The sequence below is a fragment of the Phyllobates terribilis genome, unplaced genomic scaffold (assembly GCF_046119375.1).
Source record: "Phyllobates terribilis strain yellow unplaced genomic scaffold, ASM4611937v1 Scaffold_4__5_contigs__length_816908805, whole genome shotgun sequence".
In the NCBI taxonomy this organism is placed as follows: Eukaryota; Metazoa; Chordata; class Amphibia; order Anura; family Dendrobatidae; genus Phyllobates; species Phyllobates terribilis.
In genome coordinates this window covers 155,459,842-155,486,752 of record NW_027362764.1, presented here as the reverse complement: position 1 = coordinate 155,486,752, position 26,911 = coordinate 155,459,842, and the positions used below count along the sequence as shown (strand labels likewise).

Below are 26,911 nucleotides of genomic sequence, written 5' to 3'. Positions count from 1 at the left end.
TGGAGTGGTGGAGCACATAAGCGGCCATAACTACATTATAAAGGGGCACTCTAAAGCCCCCCCTCTCAGGAGTGGTCAAATCCCCAGCGATCAGCCACATTTCAACTTTTGGATGCCATGTGTTGGCTAAAATTCATAACGAAGGCCATACTGGTGTCTGATACATATCCAACAAGCCCTCCATTAGAGGCTCATTGGGGGGGATCCATCATTAATAAGGCAAAAAAAAGCAGTGTGTGCTGACCTAGACTTCCTGGCAAAAGTTGAAAGATAAGGAAATAACCGTAGGCATATTAAACTTCATGTACAATAGTATAGATGGTGTAAAACACTACAATAACTGACGCCCAAGATCTCCGGGACTAAACCAAAAGGTTTACAGTACACAGTATAAAGGGGTATAGTCTGATAAAGAAGAGTCCCTCCTCTGGGAGAACAGGGGTCACTCAGGCAAGGTAAGTAACCGTCAGCATATGGTAACATGGATGCACAAGTCCTTAACGCTCAACTGAAATCTATGGGATTTAAGGAAATAGTCAATGCGGATTTTGATCCACACCTATTCTGGCGGTAGGTGGGCGTTTCACACAGCATATGGTATGCCAGAGGATTGTTTTCTTGCCATCAAGTAATTTGTCATACACTGGAGGTCTGTTTAAAAAGCCAATCCAAAACTGTAAAAAGCCAACAAAGGAAAAAAAACAAATACAAAACCCAATAACTCCTGATTTCCAACTTATAGTGAACCTGTCAGATCCCCCAAGTTCCCCAAACTACCACCAATACATTTGTAAAGCCCTATCCTATGATTTCTTCCATGTCCTTTAGGTCTGAATAAAGTGTGGATAATTCACAAATGCTCCAGTCTGGCAGGGTGAACAGTCGGAAACTAACGGGCGACATTGATCTTGACGATCTGCTTCATCTGCTGGGTTCATCTTGGCAGTGAGGTGAGGAGGCCAAGCAATCATGGGAACAGCGTCTGAGCGCAGACCATCAGCATATGTGGAGAGACCGGAATAAAGGCGCTGTGCACACTTATCCATACATCAAGACATCACGATATGGAGGGTGGAATTGGGCTCTATAAAGTAATGGTGGCAGTTTGGGAGGCTGGGGGACCTGAAGGTTCCCTTTAAGATACTTGCCTTTTTCTGAACCTCGTCAAAGATCTCAGGCGTAGGGTCTTCATTGTTTACCCCTTCTTCAAGTCTTGCTAACAAATAATCATCAATTTCAACTCTTGGTGATGCCTGCAAAGCAAATCGATAACCTGAAATTCTGATAAATGATGACGGACCCAAAACTCTGTAGTCACACACTACTATATAAAGGGGTGTCCAAGACACCAAGCACCACATGGACCACAGGAACAAAGGGGGTCCTCAAGTTTCTAAATAAAATAAATACAAGTGCCCATTAATTCAGGTGCTACCATACGTTTATAAAATTATTTTGCTCGTCATCATTTACTATATAAACCTAATATTGTAATACCTTTTCTGATAAGTACTGGTCAAACACGCCAACGGCAGCCGCTCTTAACAGCCCCTTGGTCTGATTGGTTTGGTGCTTGCCATCACGTTGTCGGCTGCGCAGCACCTCCAGCTGTTGCTGTGCCGTCACCCGGTACCCCTCCACTGTGAGCCAGAAGAAGAGATGTGCTTGGCCCCCAGTCTGCTGCATAAAATCTAAGGGAGCAAGAAAACAGACACGTACATTACTCATGAATAACACAAACGCCTCTGATGCCCCTACATACATGCACACTTGATCGTGCATATGTTGTGAATAGGAGCAGGATAGTAAGCCTGTGCTCTACACGTCTGGCTGCAGTTTGTGCAGAATGGTTTTGTGAAATGGATCCAAAAGATAACTGATAGATCTATAGGATTGCCTCTGGGTTTCTATTGCTTGGTGAAGGAAAATGGAGAGACTGCTTATAAAAGGCATGTGTGAGAACGAGAGAAGAGCATTGCTAACGGCGTGCAGTCAGACGGCCTTATAAATCAGACCGAGATTGGAATACAATGCACAGACTGGCCGGCGGCTCTCCCGACCTGAGCGTGACCACTTCCTGTATTTCCATGCAGCTGTCACGGACGCGTCTGGAGAGTCCCAGCCGGTGGGAGCACAGAGTTCTGATCTCAGTCCGGTTCATACGGCCGTCTGACTGTGTAGTAAAACTTTCAAAACATCACAATTTATTCAGCATGGCGTTGGAGAGCCACATGCAGAAATCCCTGCGCTTACACACCTCGGCTGCTGTCAGTGAGTATAATAATGGTTGACTGAGGAATGGCCAGCCACAGTGAGTGCAATCAGGCAAATCATCAAGATCCGCTGCTGGCAGTTCCCGACACACTTGGCGACCAATGACTTCCCAGATGTCTGCAATGAGAGACAAGTCTGGAGACTCTGCAGGCTATGGTAGCACGTTTAGGCCACATAGGCTGCTCACTGTAGCGTGTGAGCAACATGTGACCTGGTGTTGTCCTGTTGAAAAAAAGACGGATTTTGGTAAGACCTTATTTGTAAAATCCTTTTCAGCGAAGGAAGGAAGGGAGAGACAGATCCATTACTAGTGGGTAGGCAGAGCCCCACAGGATAGTTCACCTCAGATTAGAAAAAAAGTGACGACCGGCCCCTCCAGCTTAGGCTCCTCCTACTCCCATGTCCTTCAGTCCGTACACAAGCTAAGGAAGAGCAGACAACACCAGCGGAACAACACAACCCCTTCCGAAAATTCAGAAATGCGAGAGAACAGGTTATGCATATAACAGAAAAAACACACAGTCCCAGGCACTACTCACTGGACCTGACAACTGCGATGAGCTGGCAATGCTGGAACAGAGCCCTAGCGCGCCGACCCCCGCCCAGATGACCGCCATCAGAGAGGAGTCGCGCCGCATCTAGAAAACAATAATACACTTCTGCCATGGGAGGGTGCTGTGTCTCCCTTCCTTCCTTCGCTGAAAAGGATTTTACAGGTAAGGTCTTACCAAAATCCGTCTTTCAGCAGCAGAAGGGAAGGAAGGGAGACACAGATCCATTACTGGTGGGACGTCCCAAAGCAGTCCAGAACTCAAGGGTGGGAAACAGTGGCAGAATCGCCAACACCCCAACAACTTAGTCAAGCGCGCAACAAGCGCCAAAACTAGATAAAAGAGATAACCTAAACCACCGCCGCCTGCAGGACCCTGCGTCCCAAGGCCGCATCGGCGGAAGCACTCACGTCCACTTTATAAAATTTAGTAAAAGTGTGAACGGAGCGCCGGGTAGCCGCCCGGCAGAGCTGCGCTGCCGAGACCCCCTGACGAAAAGCCCACGACGAACCAACAGCTCTCGTGGAATGAGCTCTAACCTTAACCGGACAGGGCTCGCCCTTGAGCCGGTATGCCTCCAGGATAGCCGAACGTATCCACCGAGCTATAGTGTCCTTGGAAGCCCGCTGACCACGCCGACGACCAGCAGGAATCACAAAAAGAGTCCGACTTCCGAAACCCTTGCGTGATTGAAAGATAGAACTTCAATGCCAGCACCAAATCCAACGAGTGCAAGGCTCGCTCCTTTGGACTCTTCGGATTCGGACAGAGGGAGGGCAACACGATATCCTGATTGACGTGGAAACGCGACATCACTTTAGGCAAAAAATCGCCACGGGTACGAAGCACCACGCGATCCGAGTGGAATTCCAGAAAAGGGGGCGAGCAAGACAGTGCCAACTCAGAAACCCTTCTCAAAGAGGTGACCGCCACCAGGAAGGCCACCTTCCAAGAAAGCAAGTAAAGCATAGCTGAATCCATAGGCTCAAACGGCCCATGCTGAAGAGCCTCCAAGACTAGATTGAGCCACCAAGGAGCCACAAACGCCCTCCGAGGCGGAAACGGACGTGCAACCCCGCGAAAAAACGAACGCACATCCCTGCGCGAGGCAATAGCCTTCCGAAAAAGCACGGATAGTGCAGATACCTGACCCCGCAAGGTACCAACCGCCAGACCCTTGGCTAAACCACATTGCAGAAAAGCCAAGAAGTTGGGAATGGAAAAAACCCTCGGGTTCCTTGACTATCCAGAACACCATGAATAGAAGGCCTCCCAAGTTCTGTGATAAATTCTAGTCGTAGCTGGACCTCTGGCCGCCCGCAAGGTGGCAATGACCTCGGCCGAAACCCACGACGGGTCAAGATCTCGGTCTCAAGTGTCACGCTGTCAAACGAAGCGACTTCAGGTCCGGATGGCGAATGGGCCCTTGGGTTAACCGGTCCGGGCGAAGAGGCAGTGGAAACTGAGGCGCCGCCAGAAGAGACACCAGCGTTGAATACCATGCCCTCCGCGGCCAATCAGGCGCCACCAAAATCGCCAAAATTCGTTCGAGTTTGATCTGCCGGATCACCAGAGGAAGTAAGGATACCGGCAGAAACAAGTAGATCATCTCAAACTGGTCCCACGGGGCCACTAGAGCATCTACCGCCACAGCCTCCGGGTCCCTGTACCTGGACATGAACGTCGGAATCCTGGCGTTCAGCCTGGATGCCATCAAGTCCACTTGGGGAGTCCCCCAACGGGAGCACTGCAGTGCAAAAACTTCCGGATGAAGACTCCATTCTCCAGGATCCACCGGCTCGCAACTGAGGAAGTCCGCCGAGATATTCAGCACTCCTGGGATGTGAATCGCGGAGATGGCTGGAACCCTGGACTCGGCCCATACTAGGATCCGAGAGACCTCCATCATGAGTCTGGAACTCCTCGTCCCGCCCTGATGGTTGATATACGCGACAGCTGTCGCATTGTCCGTCTGAATCCGGACCGGCAGACCGCTCAAAGGGACCGTCCAATGTCGGAGGCAGAGAAATATCGCTCTCAACTCCAGGATGTTGATCGGCAGAGACGACTCCTCTGATGACCAGACCCCCTGAACCCAGAGATCGTTCCAAAACCCCCCCCCCCCAGCCAGACAGGCTGGCATCGGTGGTAATGACCGACAACCGTGGGAGGAGGAAGGATTTCCCCAGGGATAAAGCCTCCGGACGTAACCACCATCCAAGAGACTCTTGCACCCTGCGGGAGATACCGACATAGCGATCTAGCGAAGCCGGCGATCGATCCCAACGGGTCAGAATAAGATCTTGGAGACCCCGGGAATGAAATTGTGCAAACGGTACCGCTTCCACTGCCGCCACCATCAGACCCAGAAGGCGCATACACTTCCAAAGGGACATCACCATCGCCGACCTCATAGCCTGGACATGGTGACGAAGGTTCGCTTGTTCGTCCGGAGGCAGGGACATCCTCCAGGTGCTGAAGGGAGAGATCGCGAGCTGACACCGCCTCCTCCGCTGTGGGCGACACAATTAACAGGTCGTCCAGGTAGGGGAGAATCGTAACCCCTAGCCTTCGAAGGAGCGCCATGAGCAGCGCCAGAATCTTTGTAAAAACCCTGGGCGCCGAGGCCAACCCGAATGGTAGGGCCACAAACTGGTAATGGGCCTGACCTATGGCGAAACGCAGGAAGCGCTGGTGAGCCCTGCCGATAGGGACATGCAAATAGGCGTCGCGGATGTCGATCGACACCAAGAAATCGTACTGCGACAGGGCCGCCACGACAGAGCGAAGAGACTCCATACGGAATTTCCGGGTCCGGACATGAACATTCAATCCTTTGAGGTCCAGAATGGGGCGAAACTTGTCCTCCTTTTTGGGGACCACAAAAAGGTTGGAGTAAAATCCCCTTCCCCGGTCCTCCGGCAGAACTGGAACCACCACACCCTGCTGCAGAAGAGAGTCGACCTCCCGCAGCAGTGCGGCAGCCAGCTTGGGCTCGGACGGGATGCGTGACTGACGAAACCTGTCCGGGGGTCGAGAATGAAACTCTATGAAATAGCCTGCCGACATAACCCGCGTCACCCAGGCGTCCGATACGTGGGACGCCCAAATCGACCCGAATTGTAGCAAACTACCTCCCACCCGAGAGCCCTCAAGAGGGTTCCTGGCGTCAGTCCGCCTTAGCGGGCTTTTTGTCAACCTCCCGTTTGCCCTGACGGAAATGTTGTTTCCAGGGAGTACGGGATTTCTGGGTGGTCTTTTTTCCGGAAGACGAGGGACGACCTGATCTCCAAGAGGGCTGACCGAACCGTCCCCTGGGCCGAAAGGACCGGCGACCACTACCGGCACTTGACTTGCCAGACGTAGAAGCCGCTGCGGCAAAGCCGAATCCTTGGCCTTGGCAATTAGCTCCGTGAGGTCCGAACCAAAAAGCTGACCGCCCTTGTACGCCAGACTCCGCAAACCTTGTTTGGATACTGCGTCTCCAGTCCACTGTTTAAGCCACAGTGCTCTCCTGACTGACGGCCGAGGATTGAGCCCTGGACAGAACCGAAGTAGTATCCAGCACTGCGCCCCTGCCATATCGGGCCGCCTCTTCCAACAGCTGGAAGAGCCTTTCCACCTCAGACAGCGGAGTCCCATCTTGCCACGCCGCCTGCAGCTGATCCAACCACCGCAGAGAAGCCTCACCAGCCCACATGGCCCCCAAGGCCGCTCGGAATCCATGACCCGCGGCCTCGTAGATGGACTTCGCCGCTAACGCCGTCCTTCTGTCCAGCGGTTCCTATAGACTCGCCTTCCCTTTAACAGGAAGCAAAGAGGATTTGCTCAACTGAGACAATGGCACGTCCACTTCAGGAGAGGGGACCCAATTAGCGATAGTCTCCGTGGAGCAGGGATACAGGGCATCAAAAAAACAGCATCCCCTGGAAGCGTTTATCCGGACACAGGCGTTCCTTCTCCACCACCTCGTTAAGTTCATCGTGCGCCGGCAGCGTCGAACGAGCCCGAAATGACTCCTGATACAGCCGGGCCGACTTGCCAAGGCGCCTTGTCACCTCTTCAGACAGCTGTAACGCTTCCCGCATAGCCCCAATAAAAGCGTCCACGCGGCCCGAAAGCGAAGCAGAGCGCCCCTGCCGATCTCTCTTCATCAGAATCGGAAACCTCACCAGCGGTCTGTCGGAGGAGACCGCGCCACCACAGGCCTGTGGCGCGTCTTGCCTCGTGATGTTGGTTGGGACTTAGCTGATACCCAATGACCCAGGAGGTCAGACAGATTGTCAATGGAGCGAGTGAGCGCCTCCACTTTAACATCACTGAGACCCCCGACCAGTGTCGAACCTGACGCCGTTGAAGACCCCGGCGTATCAGATACGCGTGACCGATCCTGAAGCGGACCAGGAAAGAGATCCGCGCCCTCTGGTCACTGATCCGACATGCCCCCACACAGTTGCGAGCGTCGCGTATAAGGCGGTAATAAGCCCTTACAATGGGTACAGTAACCGAGGATGTGTGATTCCGCTACCACAGCCTGTTCCTACACAAAACAAAACCCAAGCACTGAAGGGTTAAAGCTCTTCCTTAGAGGGAGAAGAGCTACCCCAGCTGCCTGCAGAGCAGAAGTTAACCTAACAGACTAGGGTGATGCACCCTCTTATCCCAGAAGCATGCACATCCAGAAAGGGTTAACTGCCCTGATGAGGCCAGACCCCTTCAGAAGGGGTTAATGCTGCTGACCACGCAATACACCTTTGCCTTAAAAGGACAGAGGAGTGCGAGTCCCAGAGCCTCCTCAGCGGGGAGGTAGCCGCGCCGGATATAGCACACCCTGTCAGCCTTAACAGGCCAGTAGTAAGGTGCTCTGCGCTGCAATAGTGAGAAAAAGGAATCTTCAGCCTTAAAAGGCAGAAGTGACTCACCAGCTGGCCGCGGTGACTGCTCTTCCCGGTGTCTGGTGTAGAGAGTGGGAAGCAGGAGGTTGCACGAGGTAATGGACGCCGGCAGAAGGACCCGGAAGAAGAAGGGGCTGGGTCAGCTCCAGCGCGCGCTTTCCTGGCGCTTCCTGTCTGAGGCTATGATGACAGGCCGCAGAGAGGCGCGAAGCCACGCCCCCCGTCGCCGCATACTAACAGAGCCCGCGGCTCCTCCGTCCCTGCTCCCCTGCCAGCAGAGAATTACACAAACGCCTGCAGCGGTGATATCCTGCAAGGACAAAACAGCAGTCACCACTTGAAACAGTAACAGCGGCTGCCGCCGCAGCCGCTGAAGCACTCAAACCTTGGAGCACTTACCCAGCTGAGCGCCACAGGGACCCCCAGGGATGTGTGGCGCTGTGGCCCTTTGCTCCCCCCCACGGCGGAGCGCGCAGGGACCCCCAGAGGCTGTGTGCGTCTCCGCCAGGAAGCGCCCTGCATCCCCCGGGGCCGGCAGGCTTCTGCGGGGACCTCCTTAGGGGGTACACAGATCTGCCAGGGGAGGGTCAGGGGTCCCAGCAGCGCCGAGACCCCCTGAGACCTCTAGACCACGGGGGGTCCAGGTCTCCGGATAAAAATTAAAAATTCTTCTGAGGAGCAGCAAAGGCAGCGACTATCCTCTGTGACCTCAAATTTTAGACTGAAGGACATGGGAGTAGGAGGAGCCTAAGCTGGAGGGGCCGGTCGTCACTTTTTCTAATCTGAGGTGAACTATCCTGTGGGGCTCCGCCTACCCACTAGTAATGGATCTGTGTCTCCCTTCCTTCCCTTCTACTGCTGAAAGTCTTCCTAGGACACTTTGGAGAAATGGCTGTGGCTTAAACTTGCTACCTTGTCCTGCAGCGTCTTCAAACTTGTCTCCCATCAAGCACATCTGGAAAGTCATTGGTCGACAATAGCAAAGGGAGCTGCCAGCAGCGGATCTTGATGATTTGTTGAAGTGCATTCAGCGAGGCAGAACATTGCTCAGACAACCATTAATAATCTCATTGATATTTGAGTGTGGGATAAATAATGTAATATTATAAAATAATTCAGATTGAACTAATTGCTTACATTTTTTTTCTCCAACACATAGGAAAAAGGTTGGTCATTTAAACTTTTACATTTTGCGTTAATATTAAAAAGAAAAAGAATGTTTCAACTTTTTTTTAGACTCACTAGGGGGATATTAACCTACGTAACTTGCTTCTACAAAGAGCTTCAATACTTCTATAATTTCAGTGTATTTTCCTATCAATACTTTACAATTAACCCAAGCATGTGGGCAAAGTACAAAGACAATAAGATAGGGTGCACTTAATTAGGCTCTTGGCAGCTAGGACAACCCATTGGCACGCAATGATCATGCGGCAAGCAAGGTAAAAGGTTTGTCACATGTAATTAGGCTGAGTGATGAGACCCTACACAGCATTTGCCGCTAAAGAGCCACGGCCCAAATCTTAAAACTCCACCTGAGAAAGTAGCTCAGTGCCTACAGCAGTATATCTAAAGACAATGTGGAAAAGAGCTTTAAATACCAGGGCCCTGATTCCTGAAGTCTGGCGGGGTACACGCTAGTCCTAATGAAGGTGTGTGGTGGGTGAAGAGGTGCACGCCATTTACTGAATCTGGCGCATCTTACAAGCGCCCTACGCCTCCACTAGAAAGGTTTCTACAGTCAGGGACTGTCAGGATTTCTGGTGTAAGGTACATCACGTTTGGTCAAGAATCAGATTGGCGGGTAATGCCACATCCAATTCCTGCCACTGCACCAACAACTTTGGTGGAGCTGGGCGGGACTGCCACGCAAATAGAGACAGAAGTTGTTCACAACTTATTAACCCCCCCAATGTATTCCTTCGGGGCCCCTGAGGGATTTTGTAATTACCTAGTGTTGTAGATACTGCCTGTGAGCGGTGCTACAGTGGGCCGCTCACAGGAAGTACGTGACCCCCCCCCCCCGCGCTGACGTCACGTCAAGTGAGGTGTGACACCAGTGACGCGGTCCCCGCAGGGGATGCTGGGCCGTGGTTCCCCTCGCGTCACACCCAGCATCCACCGTGCGCTATGAATGAGGAGAGGGAGAGCGCGCGGTGGATGCTGGGTGTGACATGCGGGGTAACTCCACCCACAGCCCATCATCCACTGGTGGAACGCAGAACACAGAGACCCCCGGCTGCATCCGGAGTCATGACGTGACATCAGCGGATATCAGAGTCGGCTGCAGCCGGGGGTCACGTGATGCCTGTGAGCGGCCAGTGATTGCGCCACTCACAGGCAGAAAAGACAGCAGAAGGTAATTACAAAACAACTTAGGAGCTCTGGGAGAATACAGTGGGTGGGTAATAAAATGTAGAGAACAACCCCTTTAACAGAAAACTGTCGAAAAACACTGATGTATCGGCCTCTAAAACTTTTCTAGTTTATAGGCTTTGCCCAACTCAATATTAGCAAAGTGCCTAAAGGCCGTGCGCCCAGTCCTCCAACAGGGAGGCAATGGGGCTGCGGATGGAGGACGGCAGACAGATATGGCCTCAGATTGCTCTGGATAATTAAACTTAAACAGAAGTGAAATTGGGCTTTTTAAAATTGCTCAAGTGATTGTGCTGAAAACAAGACTATTTCTGTCAAGGGTAATGTGTGTTACAGATCAGGACTAACTATCTATGTCTGAAAACACAAAGACGTCTTTATAGCAATGATCCAGTCTACGTAATAATCTGATTATAACAGCGCTGAGGAAGGGAGAGCACATGAGAAACGACCGACTGTCACCAGAGTACAGGCTGGGGGTTTGTCTTTAGAATTGTGCAGCACTGCACTTTTATTTTCCTTACTAAACATTCCCAAAGTTTCCAGAATTTTCTACTTTGCACAAATCGCTTCATCATGTAACCATGTAATGTGAATTTGGTGCTATAAATGAACTGTACTATTTCAGCATCATGGCTTTCCATTGTAGCGGCCATATATACTGTAGTCGTGATGTCACTGCTGTTGCCCTTCAGCAAAGTCTGCGGGCAGCTGCAGAGGGACAGTGCGGCACTTCCGATGAGTATAACAGGGTTTTATTGTTTTACATCTGAAAGCCTTTTTTTTTTAAAAAAAAAGTAGGGCCCTAGATTAAAAAAAAAACAAAAAAACACTATGTATAGTGCCCCTCCATACCCAATGTTAGAATTGTCGAAAAAAATCATTATCGACTTGACTATAACTAAATTATTGTATATGCAATTTAAGAAAAAAACTCAACGTGTACAGTCAGCCTAACTCCTAGTTTAGCGCAATTATTAAAAAAGTGCTAGCAGGAGAATAAAGTGATTTTCACTCACCCATAAAAAACTGTAGTGCAACATTGTGTACAAGAATTCTGTCCAGCGGGACTGTGCAAAGTTTTCCAAAGCTTGCAGCCAACTTCACAGTGTCAATTTCCTGTAAGAAATGTGGAACATGGTATTACACTTCCAGGATATCTACAGAGAATTACAGACAGATTTACTAAGCCACATGAAGCTTGCCACAAAAGCCATGTCGTACACACGTAGGATCACAATGATCATGTATTTTGACACTTTTTGTGCTGTGAATACTCACAGGATTCTCTAGTGCCGGGCACATGACCGCAAGTATCCAATTTGCATACATGTGGTCACATGCAGACTAGACTCACTCAATGCAAGTGTGTGACGGCCCGCTCCCGGAGAATCCTCAAAGCAATCACAGATGACTGCAGAGTTGTACCCTAAGGCCAGACAGCCCCTTTAAGCTGGCCATACATACAAAGTGGCTGTCTAATGTCTGTTCGGTAAACCGCTATCTCAGCCAAGCGTTCAAGGTGTTGTTAATAGCCGAAAGGGAGGAAGTCGCAGCCACACATTTAGGACAATGGCTTATCTTCCCAGAAAACAAAAGGATCTGGCATTGAGACAGCAACTTCCTAATCCTTCTCTTCCCTAATATTAAATGGTCCCATTGAAATTGGCAGGATCCAACAATTTTTATCTAATGAGTAGGTCTCCAAATGAGGAATCAAGCAGTTGGAATTTCAACACCCACTCTTTTTGTTTTCGGGGGGAGGCAAGAGGTGTCTAGCAGCAACTTTCTCCTCTCCTCCCATTGAAAACACATTGGGGAATTGGGAGAGGTAGCTCTCTGACCCAACATTCAGCTGACAGCCATCTCATGTACTCGACCATGTTCAATGGTCGTTCTCCACCTGTTTCTTCAGCAGTTTCACTTCCTTGTTTCAGGGGGGGGGCACTCCTCCTTTTTTGATCAGATAAATTTGTATTGAGAATTTTAGATATAATACAAGCAAAAGAGTGATAAAAAAAGTACACCAACAATGAGCATCTCATATCCCCTCAAAACAAGAAGACCCCCCCCACCCTAGCCAACAGCTCGCTTCCTGATAGGCCCGCATAACATCCAGTCAATGAGGTCATGTGAAAGCCTCCTCCTTTGCAGGTGGAGCGAGTCACACGGCCACAACTATTTTTACCCTTTCCATCCCCCACTCATTCCGCAGAATACAAGAAAAAAAGAGAATTGAAACCCGACAGACATATATAAGCATGTTGAACATTCATCGTATAGCCCAACAACTACATTTCTTCAGATTTTTAAAAGGATTACAGTCAAAGCTCCTATGGGCTCTCCACTACATGATCGGCATTGCTGTCCCCAACCGGCCCTGGGAGGCTTTAGATCTCTTTATCCAGGACCAGTCTTGAGACTGAACACGTACAGCCCCTATTGTGTAGGGGAAGTATACTGACCAAGTATAAGAGTTTACCGAGGGAATAAAGGTAATACACTCTAGGCCAGGTCAGGGTCAGAGGGCACACCCACGGGAGTCCAGCCATGGAGCCCCCAATTTTTAACATTTTTTGTGGGGTAGCCCTTTTTTTGAAATACAAATTTCTCAAGGCAAAGTAAGTTATTGACCCTGGGAATAAATTCCGTAAGGGTAAGAGGGGCTTTATCCTTCCAGTGTAAGTGCAATTCATTTCTTAGCTTAAAAGGGGTATTCCCATCTCCAAGATCCTATCCCAATATGTTGTAGGTATAATAAAAAGATTAGCAAATACCTCCAATTAGAAATGTAGCATAGTTTTTCTGATTTGCTAGGTCTCTTTCCTCATGTGCAGGAATTGCAGGACCTTATGTATCCATGGGTACGACCACTAGCAACTAGCTAGCTGTCACTAGTTCAGTGGTTGTAACCATGGATACCTAAGGTCCTGCAATGCCCTGCACATGAGGAAAGAGGCATAGCTAATCAGAAAAACTATACTACATTTCTAATAGGAGGCTGCTGCTGCTGCTACTACTGTAATGCAGCGCCCTTGATTTGCGTGAATGGGGTCCTTTCTCCCTGTAGTGTGAAGGAGTGCCTCAATTTCAGGTACTGGTGGAATCTTATTTGGAATGTCAAACTGCTTTTTGGAATTCACAAAAAGATTTAAAACAGGTCATCCTGAATTATTGGAGAGCAATAATGGAGCCCAGTATCTTGTCAGAATCGAAAACACTCTAGTTTATGAAATTCAGGGACGATAAGGATATTCAACCAGAAAGGGTTAAAATTTCCAAGAGCAATGCCCGGATTCCCCATGGTCAAGGAGTGCCAACCACGCATTAAGTAAGGAATGGTCAGAGACTATTGTCGTAATTGCCCTTGCAGCTATGGAGTTACACAAGACCGGATCTAATTGAGACAGTGTGCCGTATACCGCAGAGTAGCATGAGAATACTCTGTCCGCAAGGTGGCTCAGTCACCAAAGGTCTAAGACAGCGGCTTCTTTAAGCACTTTACCAAAGTGGGTGCATCCCTCCAGTGTCCTTGCTAAACGGGTGGAGACTCTTTCGAGCAAATGGTGTATTATTTTATTAAAGAGAACCTGTCAGAGCATTTTACTAATTAAAGTACAGACAGGGCCATATTGGCGCTGCCATATTGATTAAAATGATACCTCGGGTCAAAAAAAAATCAGTTTTGTAGATTTTCTTTAAACTCTGTTTGAAGTTTCCTTGTATTCATATCTTCGAGCATCGGGGTGGCCTGTGGGTAGGGTCGTCAGCTTTGTTCTGTGCCCTACGCTGTGTCTGGGTGTCTTATCTTTATTTAAAATTTTGAGCTGGCCCCTTCCTAGCCGCAAGTGGCGGTGACGCTTGTGCAGATTGAGCTCTTGGAAGTCTTCAGGAAAATTGTGCTGCCAGCTGCGCATGCATAGATTGCTCTGCAACTGGCACCATTTTACTGAAGCCCACCCTTAGTCCTACCCGTTTGCGCAGATTGATCAGTAAAATGGAGGGCTTCAGTATAATGCAGCCGGTGCCACCGAGCAATCTCAAAGAAAAGGAAAGACACCCAGACACAGAAGAGGGGACGGAACAAAACTGAAGACCCTACCCACAGTCCCTCCCCGATGCACAAAGATATGAATACAAGGAACATAAAAAAAAAGAAAACATCTATAAAACTGATTTTTTGGCCTGAGGTATCATTTTAATCAGTATGACAGCGTCAATATGGCCCCGTCTGTACTTTACTTAGTAAAATGCTGCTGACAGGTTCCCTTTAAGGTTCCCCAGCACTATGAAGGGGCAGCCAGGGGCCCTACTCACAAAGGTCAAAACCTTCTAGAGAACCACTCCTGCCTATGGTGGCGGGACATAGACTGCAGCTACAGTGGTGGCCAAAAGTATTGGCACCCCTGAAATTCTGTCAGATAATACTCAGTTTCTTCCTGAAAATGATTGCAATCACAAATTCTTTGGTATTATTATTTAATTTGCTTGAAAGAAAAAAAACACAAAAGAGAATGAAGCAAAAATCAAATCATTGATCATTTCACACAAAACTCCAAAAATGGGCCAGACAAAAGTATTGGCACCCTCAGCCTAATACCTGGTTGCACAACCTTTAGCCAAAATAACTGCGAACAACCGCTTCCGGTAACCATCAATGAGTTTCTTACAATGCTCTGCTGGAATTGTAGACCATTGTTCTTTCGCAAACTGCTCCAGGTCCCTGATATTTGAAGGGTGCCTTCTCCAAACTGCCATTTTAAGATCTCTCCACAGGTGTTCTATGGGATTCAGGTCTGGACTCATTGCTGGCCACCTTAGAAGTCTCCAGTGCTTTCTCTCAAACCATTTTATAGTGCTTTTGGAAGTGTGTTTTGGGTCATTGTCCTGCTGGAAGACCCATGACATCTGAGGGAGACCCAGCTTTCTCACACTGGGCCCTACATTATGCTGCAAAATTTGTTGGTAGTCTTCAGACTTCATAATGCCATGCACACGGTCAAGCAGTCCAGTGCCAGAGGCAGCAAAGCAACCCCAAAACATCAGGGAACCTCCGCCATGTTTGACTATAGGGACCGTGTTCTTTTCTTTGAATGCTTCTTTTTTTTCCTGTACACTCTATGTTGATGCTTTTTGCCAAAAAGCTCTACTTTTGTCTCATCTGACCAGAGAACATTCTTCCAAAAAGTTTTAGGCTTTCTCAGGAAAGTTTTGGCAAACTCCAGCCTGGCTTTTTTATGTCTCGGGGTAAGAAGTGGGGTCTTCCTGGGTATCCTACCATACAGTCCCTTTTCATTCAGACGCCGACGGTTAGTACGGGTTGACACTGTTGTACCCTCGGACTGCAGGGCAGCTTGAACTTGTTTGGATGTTAATAGAGGTTCTTTATCCACCATCCGCACAATCTTGCGTTGAAATCTCTCGTCAATTTTTCTTTTCCGTCCACATCTAGGGAGGTTAGCCACAGTGCCATGGGCTTTAAACTTCTTGATGACACTGCGCACGGAAGACACAGGAACATTCAGGTCTTTGGAGATGGACTTGTAGCCTTGAGATTGCTCATGCTTCCTCACAATTTGGTTTCTCAAGTCCTCAGACAGTTCTTTGGTCTTCTTTCTTTTCTCCATGCTCAATGTGGTACACACAAGGACACAGGACAGAGGTTGAGTCAACTTTAATCCATGTTAACTGGCTGCAAGTGTGATTTAGTTATTGCCAACACCTGTTAGGTGCCACAGGTAAGTTACAGGTGCTGTGAATTACACGAATTAGAGAAGCATCACATGATTTTTCAAACGGTGCCAATACTTTTGTCCACCCCTTTTTTAGGTTTGGTGTGGAATTATATCCAATTTGGCTTTAGGACAATTCTTTTTGTGTTTTTTCATTGAAGACAAATTAAATGAAGATAATAATACCAAAGAATTTTTGTGATTGCAATCATTTTCAGGAAGAAACTGAGTATTATCTGACAGAATTGCAGGGGTGCCAATACTTTTGGCCACCACTGTATTATTACAGTATTAAACAGCCTAACCAAGAGGCAAACATACCGCCTTTCTTTATCAATGAATTGAAATGGGATTGTTGGGTGTATAAGGATACTAACCCATGGTGAATATGTGGAGAATGTGGCATGATAGCTCTGATTAACACATGTAGGAGACCACGTGTGTCCTATTCGGTGTCATGTGAGTTTCTTAGAGACATAATACTAGGGGGGTGGTGTGTTTCCATGCGATCAAATATCGCTTTCTGTTTAATGGCGTCACTCATCCTCCTGACATTACAGGACAGGAGGCCGATCTTTTTGGGCATTGTAATCAACCCACTGCAAAAGACAGGAGACTACCAATATGAACGGTTGCGCCAATGGCTATAGGCATACACATGTAAATTGAACCAGGTCCATCTCCGATCAGAGTTTAACAGATTTAGGGTTTGTAGTGCCCATTTAACCCCAAAATATAATGCAAATGTCAACATTAACCTTTTAACTTTTGCAACCTTGCCCTATTCAGAACTTCCAAAGGGTCCAGGGCAGAATTTAAAGTGTCAGATGGTATCAAGGGGCATAAAGCGGAGGAGGCCACACACCTCTCTACCTTTCTTAAGACTTTAATACCCAACAAGTATCCGTAAGCAGTAGTATAATGCCTTATAGTAATGAGAAAAGAGGTAGAGGAAGAAAAGGTAAGAGAAAAAAAGGGAAGGAGACCGGAAAACAGATCTCCACTCTCCCCTCTTATATTCCAGTGGCTGTGATAAGCAACCATCAGAGCTGGAGAGTCAGATCACCAGATATAGTTACCAGTCAGCCACACAATAAAGTCACAAGTAATTTTTGCCAGCATTTTCTTCTCCTTTTGGTCCAGCCAGGGGAGCGCATCCCTGGGGGAGTCAAAGAATGTAGAGTTCATTGCAGCAATTCTCAGGCGAGCTGAATACAGCATGGTGTATGGGATTCCCAGTAGTCGCTGACGTTTCTTTATCTCCCAGAATTTTGCCCTTCTCTTCTGAACTTTGGCTGAGTAATCTGGGAACAGGGAAATCCTTTGGTCCTTAATGCACAAGTCAGGGTTATCTCTGTAGTGTCTCAGAATGGTATCAGATCCCTGTAATGAGGTATCTTGGCTAAAATTGTATGGAAAGGACTTCCAGGGGGTAGTGGCCTGGTTGGTTACCCAGTGTGCCCTTTCTACTGCAAAAAATGTAGCTCAACGTGTCATTTCTAAATACTTTCAGGAGCCATGTTTCAAGAATTTCAGTGGCGCTTGCTCCCTCAGATTTCTCAGAGACCCAGACAAGCCGAACGTTGCTCCTACGGAGACTGTTCTCCATATCATCCTGCTTACGGCGAGGTGCATCTAGTAACTTAGCGTGCTGCTGCACGTCCCACCTCAAAGGAAGTGTCCACCATCTCATTAACCCTTTCATCAAGGGCTGCCATGCTCTCTGAAATGTTGCTGATGTCCTGTCTAACCCCCACTATATACTCTTTGATACTTCTCACCTGTAGTGCCAGCGATGAGACAGAGCTACTAAAATCCCCCTATAGCACTCAATGTCTTTAAGAGTCGGCTCTGTGCTCATTTGCCCATGCACTGGTGGATTATCAGAAGTTGCCGGATTATGCAGCATCCCCTCATCCAGCTGTAGCAAGTAGAGAAGAAAAAAAAAAAAAAACACGTGTGTCCACATGGATCCCGATCACCACCAAGTTTAGCCACTGTTAGTTCCTGTTGGCGTTCTCCTGTTCTTGTCCCCATCTTGTGTTTCACTCTCTGTATTGCCCTGCTTGTCTTCCCTCTCTTCATAGCAAGTGACGAGCCTCCTATGGAGCTACACCCGGAGTGTCACGGGAGGTATTGGCGGCTCACATCACACGGTAGCCACGGCATCTGGAGGGGGGCTCTGCCTTGAGTGACAGTTCTGGTTCAGTAGCTTCGTCCTACTGCGGAGTTTTCACTTGTTGGTGCGATACATTAATCTACCAGTGCTTGTTCTGAAGTCTACACTGTTATCCCTATATTTACATATATACAAACAGGGTCTTTGAACATGCTCATGGCTAGGGAAAGTGAGAGCAGTGATTTGGAGAACTGCTCTGGAAGCTGCTGATGGTGGGGCTTTTTGATTTTGCAGGACTGATAACAGGTCAGGAGATGACAGGGAAGTGGATGGAGGTGAGCAGCTAACTATTCTGTAGAAATTAATGATCTGAAGAGACAAAGCTGGGATTTCAGGAGTGACTTTCTCATCCTGGAATGTAGCTGCAGGCTCTATTTGCTAAGCTCCTCGGACAGTCAGCTTTACACTATGTAAGATACAAGCTTTAATGGCAGCAGATAGTAAAAGCAAATTAATTTCAAACCCACATGCTAAACTATAAAAATTTCATAACATGAAAATACCAGTTTAACTGTTGGAAACCCCTATTTAAATATTGGATTAACTGCTTCAGAAAGTTATATCCAGAGGATGCAGGGTTCCAACAACAACCAGGAGAAGACTTTAGTACAGAGAGCTCAAGCTACAAATCAGCACCTAACATCTCAATGTAAATAGCGGCCATGAGGATTAGATCTCAAAACGCTTATATAATTCACAAGGCATGGTATGTTAACATGCTCTTAAAAGAGAGGGTTATCTCTTAATGTCTAGGCCAACTCTTTAGAGACACATTTACTTCGAAATGTAGAAATATTATCTGGTGTTGCCATGGGAACAATCTAATAATCATGTTAAGTGATGACCATACAAAAACAATATAATGAGTCCAATTATAGATTATACATTATAATAGAAGTTACATACAGTAAAGCACATTACAATGCTGGGAAAAAGACGGTAATTATTCTAAATATGGCCATCATTACCATTCTGGTGTAATGTACGGCCAAATAGTGGTGTGGGCGCTGTACATCAAGAGAAACACTCGGCTCTGAGTCATCAGTGAACAGGATTTCTAAAACTACCTGTGTGGATTTATTACATTTAAAGGGATTGTCTAGGATTAGGAAAAAAGGTCTGCTTTCCTTCCCTGATCAGGCATCTCTATTTTCCATGGCTCTTGTGTCTGGTATCATAGCGCTTCATTGGGTGACCTGCTGCACCCGACATAATCCACGGACCTCTATACCCACCCAACCCCTCCCCAACATAATCAACGGACTCTTCCCACCCACCTTACATACACACATTCCACGGACCCCTCCCCTCCACACTGACACTTTCCACCATGGACCTACCTCTGGTCCTTGCTCATGGGGGAAGTTTTATTTATTTACTTAATTTAATTTTATTGGAAAACCTAATGTCGTCCCATATGACCTCGCCAGCCAGGCAGTTGTTCATCTAATCCCTCAAACCCTAAAAAAACGGATAACCAGGACAGAGCTGAGGGTCTTTGATTGGCCTAGGATCAGCTCAAGGCCTATGTCACAAAAAATGGCCAAAATAGCTGTCATACAGAAAATCACTCTAGGGGGAAACTAGAGTAGAGTTGGACCAAATTTGTGACTTTTTTAAAAAGTCATTTAACAAATCAGCCTAAAACATCTGGAAAAGGTACATTAACTTAACAATCTAAAAACCAAAAACCATCAAAGACACATTGATAAAAGGTTTAAATTGTTTAATAAACATGAAACAAATCAAAAAAGTTACTAACAGAAGCATTCACATGAAACAACTGGGGGATATAAAATGATGAATGAGGTCCTTAGCCTTTGCAGTCATCATCCCAGGGCTAGCCATCAGGTAAAGAGGAGACAACATCCTTCTTTTGCATTGTCACAATCACTTCCCAGCATTAGAAGTCAAACAGCTGGGATCAGAGACGTCTCCAATCCTGATAGTCATGGTGGGCTGGCAGCTGACAATTGCAGAAGATCCAACCTACATGTGATCATGCAGGCAAAACACAGCAAATACTACTAGTTTCCAACCACACACATTTACTGTGCATGTTGCCAAGGGGTTAAAGACTTAATCCCACCTCCAAGATCCTATCTTAAAATGTAGTAGGTGTAGTAATAATAATATTAGCAAATGCCTCCAATTTGAAATGTAGTATAGTTCTTCTGATTAGCTACGTCACTTACCCCATGTTCAGGGCATTGCAATAGCTTAGGTATCCATGGTTACGACCACTAAGAGCTGTCTGTCACTATGTGTGTGGCCTTAATCATGGATACCCAAGCTACTGCAATGCCCTGCACACAGGGTAAGCAACATAGCAAATCAAAAGAACTAAAATAAATTTCTAATTGGACTAATTTGCTAATACCGTTACACCTACTACATATTGGGATAGGATCTTGGAGATGGGAATACCCCTTTAAAAGACATTCTCGCCTATCAGCAGCTCAGAGCCGGAGAGATTCACGTAGACTAAGCGGACAGGACAGACATACAAGTTATACAGTCAATGCATAAACTTACTTTTCCAGACTGCAATCTCTGTATTCGTGTTTCACATACTTTCTTTACAAACAGTAAACTGTTTATCTGGTTTTTTATAGTGTTGATATCTAAAAGACAAAATGTACAATAAGGATATTTCCAAGGCCGGAGACGTCACAGATTTACACAGCGCACACTGCAGACTGCTTTTATTAACATGGACCACAAATGCACAAAAATAACATTTCTGGGAACTGATTTCAGAAGATTCCTCCAGAAGGTTTTTTAAACAGCAGATGAACCACCCGCTATTGTTCTGAATAGGTGGTGGATGTGCAGTACCTGGCCGCGGCCACTATACCGTCAATGGATCTGTGCTGTGCAGCTCCGTAACTGAGCAATACAGGCCGCTGCTGACACCAGGAACAACTGATTAGCGGGGGTGTCACACCCCACTGATCAGACACTGATGACCTATCCTGGACAACCCTTTTAAGAATAAAAACTACAGAATCGACATGTCCAAAATCAAAGGCAACAGGAACAACACAGCATTTCTGTAAACTTCCCAAAATATGACATGGAGGAAGGTTACGAGACCACGAACAAAGGTTATGACTGCTTGTGATAAAACGGGCAGCACCCGGATGTAACATGGGCCAGGGCACATACTCGTCCGCACACAGAGAACCAAACAGGTTTTAATTCTGAGCATAACTCAGCAATCCTATTGACCCTCATGATCTAAATCACTAGCTTTGGAGGAATACTTGATGAAACAGATTTAAAGGGAACCCGACAGCTGCCCTAGCCTCCCTAAACTGCCACCCTGTATGCAAAGCACCTTGTCCTGCATCTTGACAAGCCCCTTTATGTGGCTTAGAAATTGCTTAATTAATATAAAATTAATTGGAAGCTGCATCCGCGCTATGCAAATTAGTTGTTGACTAGTTGGGGGGGCGTTGATTACCCCAGACAGAACCTCCTTCTAAGGCCACGGCCCCACTATCAGTATTTTTTCTCAGGAGTGGGAGCCAAAACCATGTGAGGAACAATCAGAGAAAAAGTATAATAGAAACAAGTCACCAATTCTGCATTTATCACCCACTCCTGAGTAAAAATACTGACCAAATACTGATAGTGGGGCCATGGCCTAATCATGTAAGCGCACCTCTGTGAACATGAGCAACACAATTTGCAAGAGCAACTTCATCCCCTGCCCTTTGCAAATGTGCTGCACACGGGCAATGTTCTCCAGCCTTAAAAAATGTGCGATGCAGCCAGGGGACACGCAGCCAGGGGACACGCAGCCAGGGGACACGCAGCCAGGGGACACGCAGCCAGGTGAACATACTCGGCCTCAATCAGCTCACTGTGCATGCCCAGGGAGGCAGCAGCGACGCCGTACTCGGACAGCAGCAGAGGAACTACACATTTACCGTCCAAAAACGTTCTTGTAAATATAGTTATCATTGGTGGCATATGGGAACTGTAAAACCGGCTTTACATTTTCAGACAGTAAATATGGAGCTCTTCCTCGGCGGTCGACTCCAGCATCACTGCTGCCTCCCTGGGCATGTGCAGTGAGCCGCAGAGGGATCTACACCCACCTACATTGTGCATTTTCAGGGAAGGAGAAAATCACACACATGTGCGATATTTGCAAAGAGCAATAGGTGACCTGGCTTTTGGAAACCATGTTGCTCACGCCCACGTGAGCATGATTACAGGATTAGAGGGAAGGTCAGTATGGGATAATCAACCCTTCTCTGCTCGACTAGTCACTAGTTCACATTGCGAGTGCAGCTTCAAGACGAATTTCAGAATCATTCAGGAATCAATAAGCAACTTAAAGGGGCTTTGTAGAATGCAGACAGTTTGGGGCGGGCATGGGCAGATGTCAGGTTCTCTTTAAAGGATATCAGTCACCAGTAAATCTAATGGAATCCCACTTTGCTGTTCATAGGAGTTTATCTTAAAGAGGTTTTGAAAAAAGTCTAATGAAAAAAAAAAAGTTCAGTCACTTCTTTGCAGGGGATAGTGAACAAAATCCCTCCAAACTAGACTGTCAAATCAAAAGGCTGTAGAGAATACTTCTGGAAAAAGCCTCTTCCAAAACTTCTTGAAGGTAAATAAAAACACCTCCATAAAACTCCTCAAAGCAGGAGCGTCTCCTAAAGGGGATTCTCATTGAAAACATCATGCTTTTTCAACTCCTCAAAAAACTCTGGGCACACTTTATTAACACTGATTTTAAAGTGAGGATTTTAGGGATCCAACAAGTTATTGAGAAAGCTCACAAGTCCAAGTACGTTCATTCTCCACTCTGCTGACTGACAGCTGCAGCTTGTTTTGAGCAGTGTGAGATTTGAGCAGGGACAAGGGACACTGATAAGATGTCAGGCAAGTTGGGAGGAGACAGATTCAACTTTCAGAAAAAAACAATACAGTTATTCTAAAATTGATTATCAAAGCAAGTGCACCAGCCTCATCAGTGCCAAGAGCTATATAATAAAGTATATGCTGCCTGTTTTGTTAAATGTAGCAGATCTTTTCAGGAGGACCTCTCAGTTCTCTGGTTGTTTCAGCAACTACTAAAATGATATGATAAAAACTATGACTCCATGACTCTGCTTGGATCAAACTGCCAAGATTGGACCCCCAAAAGAGAGAAACGTGATAAAATCCACACAATAGGCTGGGGTGTGCGGACAGAATAGTTAAAATGTGTTGTACATAACGACGGCTCCAAGATTAGAAGAACGACTGCACAAAGAAATAAGTCTCTCTTCTTCTTACCTTCTCCCACGGTGTCTAATGAACGGAGATACTGTAATTCTTCAGCAGCTTTGTCCCTCACAGCTTCCAACTCTCCAATATTGTCACTTAACTTAATGACATTCATGAAGGCCTCATAATTGCAATTGGAATCACGAATCTAAAATAAGAAAAATAACAACGGTTTAAAAAAAAAATTACACTTAGTCAGGGAAGCGCAAGAGGAATAGCAGTCAAGATGCCTCCCGATAGTCATGGACTTTATATATGGAGGCTTCACCAAGAAGCAAAGCAAACTGCAGAAAGCAAGTCCACTGCTCCATACAAGGGGGAACCTTCATCTTCAGGCCCCTCATACACAATAACGATGGAAGAATCCTCAGATAATAGATCATCTCAAGTGTATAGTATGCCTTCTGACTTTTCCATAATAGATCAAGTTTGCTGGGGTGGGGGTTTGGGCACTTTAACTCTATATGAAGGACCCTTTTCTTCCCTCTGGAGATAAGCGGTCACCAGAGTTGTCTAACAGGGCCTTACTCTCCTCTCCCCAAACACATCACATGCAGAGTATATGCATAGGTGGGAGAGTTGACCATCAGTCCATAAGAGCTTGTGGCAGATGTATATGTGATGTTAAGCCACCACCCTTAAGCAGAAGTATATAGGGCAGAAGATGATCATCTAGATCAGGGATGTCAAGCTCAAACACACAGAGGGCCAAAATGAAAAACTTGGACAAAATCACAGGCCCTGCATAGTCGTCCATAAAGAATAAGGGGCCCCCACACAGTCCTCCGTAAAGAATAAGGGGCCCCCACACAGTCCTCCGTAAAGAATAAGGGGCCCCCACACAGTCCTCCGTAAAGAATAAGGGGCCCCCACACAGTCCTCCGTAAAGAATAAGGGGCCCCCACACAGTCCTCCGTAAAGAATAAGGGGCCCCCACACAGTCCTCCGTAAAGAATAAGGGGCCCCCACACAGTCCTCCGTAAAGAATAAGGGGCCCCCACACAGTCCTCCATACAGAATAAGGGGCCCCCACACAGTCCTCCATACAGAATAATGGGTCCCCACACAGTCCTCCATACAGAATAATGGGTCCCCACACAGTCCTCCATACAGAATAATGGGTCCCCACACAGTCCTCCATACAGAATAATGGGTCCCCACACAGTCCTCCATACAGAATAATGGGTCCCCACACAGTCCTCCATACAGAATAATGGGTCCCCACACAGTCCTCCATACAGAATAATGGGTCCCCACACAGTCCTCCATACAGAATAATGGGTCCCCACACAGTCCTCCATACAGAATAATGGGTCCCCACACAGTCCTCCATACAGAATAATGGGTCCCCACACAGTCCTCCATACAGAATAATGGGTCCCCACACAGTCCTCCATACAGAATAATGGGTCCCCACACAGTCCTCCATACAGAATAATGGGTCCCCACACAGTCCTCCATACAGAATAATGGGTCCCCACACAGTCCTCCATACAGAATAATGGGTCCCCACACAGTCCTCCATACAGAATAATGGGTCCCCACACAGTCCTCCATACAGAATAATGGGTCCCCACACAGTCCTCCATACAGAATAATGGGTCCCCACACAGTCCTCCATACAGAATAATGGGTCCCCACACAGTCCTCCATACAGAATAATGGGTCCCCACACAGTCCTCCATACAGAATAATGGGTCCCCACACAGTCCTCCATACAGAATAATGGGTCCCCACACAGTCCTCCATACAGAATAATGGGTCCCCACACAGTCCTCCATACAGAATAATGGGTCCCCACACAGTCCTCCATACAGAATAATGGGTCCCCACACAGTCCTCCATACAGAATAATGGGTCCCCACACAGTCCTCCATACAGAATAATGGGTCCCCACACAGTCCTCCATACAGAATAATGGGTCCCCACACAGTCCTCCATACAGAATAATGGGTCCCCACACAGTCCTCCATACAGAATAATGGGTCCCCACACAGTCCTCCATACAGAATAATGGGTCCCCACACAGTCCTCCATACAGAATAATGGGTCCCCACACAGTCCTCCATACAGAATAATGGGTCCCCACACAGTCCTCCATACAGAATAATGGGTCCCCACACAGTCCTCCATACAGAATAATGGGTCCCCACACAGTCCTCCATACAGAATAATGGGTCCCCACACAGTCCTCCATACAGAATAATGGGTCCCCACACAGTCCTCCATACAGAATAATGGGTCCCCACACAGTCCTCCATACAGAATAATGGGTCCCCACACAGTCCTCCATACAGAATAAGGGGTCCCCACACAGTCCTCCATACAGAATAAGGGGTCCCCACACAGTCCTCCATACAGAATAATGGGTCCCCACACAGTCCTCCATACAGAATAATGGGTCCCCACACAGTCCTCCATACAGAATAATGGACCCCCACACAGTCCTCCATACAGAATAATGGACCCCCACACAGTCCTCCATACAGAATAATGGGCCCCCACACAGTCCTCCATACAGAATAATGGGCCCCCACACAGTCCTCCATACAGAATAATGGGTCCCCACACAGTCCTCCATACAGAATAATGGGTCCCCACACAGTCCTCCATACAGAATAATGGGTCCCCACACAGTCCTCCATACAGAATAATGGGTCCCCACACAGTCCTCCATACAGAATAATGGGTCCCCACACAGTCCTCCATACAGAATAATGGACCCCCACACAGTCCTCCATACAGAATAATGGGTCCCCACACAGTCCTCCATACAGAATAATGGGTCCCCACACAGTCCTCCATACAGAATAAGGGGTCCCCACACAGTCCTCCATACAGAATAAGGGGTCCCCACACAGTCCTCCATACAGAATAATGGGTCCCCACACAGTCCTCCATACAGAATAATGGACCCCCACACAGTCCTCCATACAGAATGGACCCCCACACAGTCCTCCATACAGAATAATGGGCCCCCACACAGTCCTCCATACAGAATAATGGGCCCCCACACAGTCCTCCATACAGAATAATGGGCCCAACATAGTCCTCCATACAGAATAATGGGCCCCCACACAGTCCTCCATACAGAATAATTGCCCCACATAGGGGTGGTGATTCTGGTGTTGCCGGCCAAATAAAACCAACCTGAGGGCCAGATTTGGCCCAGGGGCCAGAGTTTGACATGTATGGTCTAGATGAATGGAACAGTATCAGGTAGCACCATTGTCTTGCAGCTCTGGGAACTTAAACCCAAATCCCATGAAGGGGGACATCGCCACACACTCTGCAGCTTGTCTACATAGACTCCACTATATAGTCTGGTTTTCTCTCATATTTCAATATACTAATTAAACTTTCTATAGAATAGAGTTGTGTGCGTGTGAGTATTGGGGAAATTAGATTGAGGGCACCACTGGAGATGGGAAAATGGATGATAACAATCTCTGTTGAAAATTTGCAGAGTACCACCACCACCGAAAAAATTCTGCTTGGGGACTTTTGCTTATATATTATCATTTTTATAATGTACCATTCATATGGGCGATGACCCGATTTGCACAAAACAAAACCCTCTACATGGCAGTCCTCTGCACTTCTATCTAAAGCAACATG

General features: G+C 47.3%; 1 protein-coding gene across 2 annotated transcripts in view; it reads right to left on the bottom strand.

Moving 5' to 3' along the window:
* The window catches only part of SNX13 (sorting nexin 13), a 115,436-nt gene that overhangs the window by 38,830 nt on the left and 49,695 nt on the right, over positions 1 to 26,911 (bottom strand). For both annotated transcript variants that reach the window (XM_073677847.1, XM_073677848.1), the window contains exons 10-14: positions 23,303 to 23,441; positions 20,543 to 20,631; positions 11,116 to 11,215; positions 1,498 to 1,691; positions 1,149 to 1,253 (exon numbers count right to left, since the gene is read on the bottom strand). In XM_073677847.1, the coding sequence (XP_073533948.1) occupies positions 1,149 to 1,253; positions 1,498 to 1,691; positions 11,116 to 11,215; positions 20,543 to 20,631; positions 23,303 to 23,441 (627 nt within the window). The remainder of the gene's footprint in view (positions 1 to 1,148; positions 1,254 to 1,497; positions 1,692 to 11,115; positions 11,216 to 20,542; positions 20,632 to 23,302; positions 23,442 to 26,911) is intronic.